Source organism: Clinocottus analis, unplaced genomic scaffold, assembly GCF_023055335.1.
Source record: "Clinocottus analis isolate CAN_PGR_092001 unplaced genomic scaffold, fCliAna1.0.p SCAF_25, whole genome shotgun sequence".
NCBI classification, from domain to species: Eukaryota; Metazoa; Chordata; class Actinopteri; order Perciformes; family Cottidae; genus Clinocottus; species Clinocottus analis.
In genome coordinates, this window is record NW_027175987.1 from 7,250,406 (window position 1) to 7,255,000 (window position 4,595).

Sequence of the window (4,595 nt, forward strand, 5' to 3'; positions counted from 1 at the left end):
TGTAATCACCGAATGTGCCAAGTATTATTACATTTTACTTATGGAAGTCTGGAAACTGACAATATTCAAAGGAAATTGTTTAAGTGAATTGAATTTGTGCCGGTGATATTTAACAAAATCCAACTGTTATTGCCATGTTGGAAAATGTACATTTACCGCAATTTGAAAAGAAAAGTTGGATTTTAATGACTAACTTCTTATCTAAATCATCCGTTTCTTCAATAGTTTGTTCTGATGGAGGGTAAAAAACAGATATTGATCAGTGGTGTTACAGTTTCTCCTCTCCGGTGAATTCTACATTCATAATGAACCGCTCCTTGGTGTCAAGCGGCTAACCGGTCTTCGACCACAGAGGAGATGCTAAGCTAACGTGTGCAGGGTGTCGGCGAACACAATTTCCCCAACACGTCCCTTTTGTTCCTCTGGTTCTCAATCAAGAAAACAAACCCAACTGTTGTCTATGTGTCAGAATGCATTAACTAGTGCAGGCTGGCAATAAAGTCATTTCTACATGACTCCATGTTGATACTTGTTTCTTTTTTGACGATATTCTGATTTAATAATGTGTCTAGCTACAGAGTTTCTCAACCTTTTTTTGGCTTGTGACTGTGTTCAAGATCCTCATGCTCATACCCAAACAAATATCAACACATCAGATGTTTCTCAGGACCACATCTACATATCACATGACCCGACCTGTGGGCCCCATGCCGAGGTTGAGAAAATCAATGGCAGGTATTCAAGTTGTCATGCACTGGTGTCAGACATCAGCGTGTGTGTGTGTGTGTGTGTGTGTGTGTGTGTGGATGTGTGTGTGCGCGCGCATGTCTGTGAGTGTTGGCACCGTCTGAAGCTGTTTCTTTTTTCTTTTTTGCATGTTGGAAAGTTTAGAATTCACGATCCACGATGATTCGTAGTCCAAGAGTCAAAGTGTGTGAAGGAAGTTACAAGAGCATCTGTTTTCATATGCGTGTGTATGCAGGTGATACAAATGCATGCAAGTGTGTGTGTTATGACAACACATCCAGTGTGACGGTTCCTCTCTGTTTCTTCAGGATGGCGACCGCCTGCTCGTGTGTCGCTCCCTGCAGACTCTCTCCATTAACCAATAGGATCTGGTCGCCCCGCTTCAGGCGGCCATCCACCGCCGCTGCTCCCTGAAACACACACAAGCTGTAGGTTACCCATCAACATTCAGATGTATCAGATGTTGCATTATTAATTAAGGCAACTCAGAGAGGAAGCAGATTCCTCATTTAGCCCAGCAAAAAAGACACGACAATGCTAGCTAAAGATTAGCAAGCAGCACCTTTTCATAAGTTCAAACCCAGCCATCCTCGTTTTAATGTAAGTTTTTAGTAGGTGGCGTTTATCACTATATTAAAACAAGTTACACCTCCAAAGCTACCTTCACGTTGTAAAATTTATAATTCACAGAAATGCTAAATCCTGTTGTTCACCGTCTAAACTAAGGCTGGAGATAGTTAGCACTTTATCAAAATTGCTTATCCAAACTGAATTGAAAACAACATTTGGATGAAACAAATTGTACTAACTAATACAACTCAGGGATTTAACTGAGACCTGTAATCACCATTTACAGGATGAGAAGAGAAAAACTGCAGATTTGAACTCTGTCCTTTCTATGAGCAAGAGGCGGTGAGAGCGTTAAGGCTAGCTCAAAATTAGGAAACGGGATTCTGTTAGTCCTGTGCTGAAGGTCTTGACTCATAAGTTTAGTTTTATAACGGGAAAAAAAACGGCTGCAGCTTACAGACTAGTTCTTATGTAGAGATACGTTGTTGCTGTTGTTGTGTCACTAACTGCAAAGTGTAACTGCACAAATTCCAATTATGCAACATTATGCAAATAACATTTGACTAAATTAAATTTTTAGTTAGCTTAGCATAACCAGCTATTTCCCGCTCATTATAAACTGTATGAAAATCACTAAATCTGAAACACATGCACTCTCGTTCACTTTCACTTCACTGACACTTCCAGACAATTTACTACCTGAGTTTACCTGAGTTTCTATCCAATTCTGATTCTTTCTTTCAGAGTGAGATTTTCAGAAAACTTAAAGCGGATGAAACGACTAGCCTAGTTCTGACCTTGCTAAAGACGGTCTTGACGTAGATGGGCAGGTCTCCGTGTGGACTTCCGAATCCTCCGACGATGCTGAAGCCGAGTCCCTCGGAGCCTTTCTCCAGACTGATGCTGCGTGGCTGCGGACCCCTGAAGAAGAGGAGGAGGAAGGAGGCGTCAGATTCAATTCAGCACTACCCGTTGTATGTGTGTGTTCCTGTGTGTACTCACTCTGTCTCTGCTCTGTGTGTGTCAGTGTTAGTCGATAGACTGGAGCTGCTGGACAAACTCTCCACCTGAGTTGCAATGGCGCTGATGTTGGTGTCTGCTACCACCTAGGACACGCATACGCACGCACGCACGCACGCACGCACGCACGCACGCACGCACGCACGCACGCACGCACGCACGCACGCACGCACGCACGCACGCACGCACGCACGCACGCACGCACGCACGCACGCACGCACGCACGCACGCACGCACGCACGCACGCACGCACGCACGCACGCACACACACACACACACACACACACACACACACACACACACACACACACACACACACACACACACACACACACACACACACACACACACACACACACACACACACGAAGACAAAGAGAGCTTGCCTTAACTTAACTGAATAGATGTAATGTAAAAGAGGTCGCCACTAATTTTACAAGTTAGTGCCGCACTCAGCATTCGGCTGCCCTCTGGCGCATTTACACTATAGTTTGGGCTGTTTCGTTGCCATTTTGCAGCTCATGGTAAAATATTTTACCGATTAACTTACAGAAGTAAAGTAGAGAGCCAGTTGAAACACCTGACTACATGACAGCTACCTCAAAGGGCAAACAGTCAAATATAAAGTCTCTTATCAAGGTCTCTCTGCTGCAGGCTGATGAAGCTTTATTAGTGCTGCTGCTGCTGCTGCTGCTACTATTACACTCCTAGCATGCAACAGTCAGCCTGCTGAAGCACAATACATATATATACAAACATGCAAGTGCATGAGTTTGATTTAACAGCATTAAATCAAACACTGAGGATGATACATTGATTTTTTTTCTTCTGTTGGGGTCCTTGATGTAACAGCTTTAAAGGGGAAAGAAATATTCAGATCCTTCTAAGCCTTCTCTGGTGACCTACACAGAATCACAAAGTTATAGCTTTTTTATAATGTAGTTGTTTTTGACAAATACACTACATGTTTTATAATTATTTTATTATTAGCTTATTTTCTCATTGCACAGCTACCTTCATCTGTTCCTCTGCTCCTTCAGGCCTCTCTTATGGCTTTTTTGGACTTGGTTAATAGCATTTTTATCCAAACACATTTCACCTGTCTTCCTCTATGAAAGAGTAGCCTGGTTAAAATACATGAAACCGTCTTCTCGAAGGTCTGGACGTGTGATTGGTCACAGGGCCCGCGTGACCATTAACATGCACTGTGATTGGTTTGTGTAGCTTCCAACCTAGAATTTCAGGACTTACTGATGACCCCTTTCCCACAGAGGTTTATGTGCGTCTGGTGAATGAAATGCTGATTATGTTACTGTTTTTTACATTTACAGTTGTATTTAATCATAAACAAGCCACAGTGTTCTTGTTGATGCTTGACACTGGGGCTGCTGGTGCTTCTACCCGCGGCCTTTCCCTGCGGTTGGTCTCTGCCCTTGCGGTGCTGGCCCTCGCTGGGTGCATTTCCTCCGCTGCGATGCGCCGTAACTGGCTCTAGGTCGCTTTGGAAAGGATCAGGGCACGCCGGCTCTGGCTGCGTGCTTTAGCGCGCCCCTGCACAGACCAAGGAGTCTAACGCACGCAAGAGTTAAAGGGTCTCTGAAACTCCAAGGCGCAATGAAAGTGAGGTCTGGCACGTGCTGGTCGCAATGCTAGAAGTGGCTTTGTGTGTTGTTATTCGTGCCCCGGCACGTGTACCGACCCACGGTTGCTCATGGCGTATCCTTTTTTTTCTCTTGTCATTTGGAGCAGCTCCACGGTTCGATCCCCTCGCCCGGAAGACTTGTGGTGGAGCCATGTGGCGGAGTGAGTGGTGGAGTGTATGAACGTGCCGTGTATTGAGTGGATCGGTCTGTGACAGTACCTCCTGGGACACTTTTTTCCCCCAGTCCACCAGTGACTATACGGCACTCATTGAAGGTTTATGTCTGAAACCCACGGCCCGCCATTGGTAAAATGTCTCCTTTGACTGATGTGTGATTCTACATGATAATATGAGATTATTAATATTACACATCAGTGTTAGAGCTGCAGAGATAAGTCAAAAAAGTAAAGAAAGGAAGACAAATATAATTGGTCAACTAAAGTACAAAAAGCTAAAATTGTACAAGTTTAGTACTTGAATAAATGTATTTACTTACTTTACACCACTGAAAAGGAGTCCAGGTGACATTATATACCCACAGACCAACACAATTAATACCTACTGAGTATCATCATTAAGAAAATCCCTCCAACATCCCTAAACTAGAAGGTTGCAT

General features: G+C 44.0%; 1 protein-coding gene across 5 annotated transcripts in view; it reads right to left on the reverse strand.

Annotated features, from left to right (window-relative positions):
• Positions 1–959: 959 nt before the first annotated feature.
• Positions 960–4,595, reverse strand: part of patj (PATJ crumbs cell polarity complex component) — a 135,757-nt gene continuing 132,121 nt past the window's right edge. For all 5 annotated transcript variants that reach the window (XM_068591182.1, XM_068591180.1, XM_068591181.1 and 2 more), the window contains 3 exons: positions 2,320–2,423; positions 2,115–2,238; positions 960–1,157 (listed from right to left, as the gene is read on the reverse strand). In XM_068591182.1, the coding sequence (XP_068447283.1) occupies positions 1,011–1,157; positions 2,115–2,238; positions 2,320–2,423 (375 nt within the window). In that variant the 3' untranslated portion in view covers positions 960–1,010. The remainder of the gene's footprint in view (positions 1,158–2,114; positions 2,239–2,319; positions 2,424–4,595) is intronic.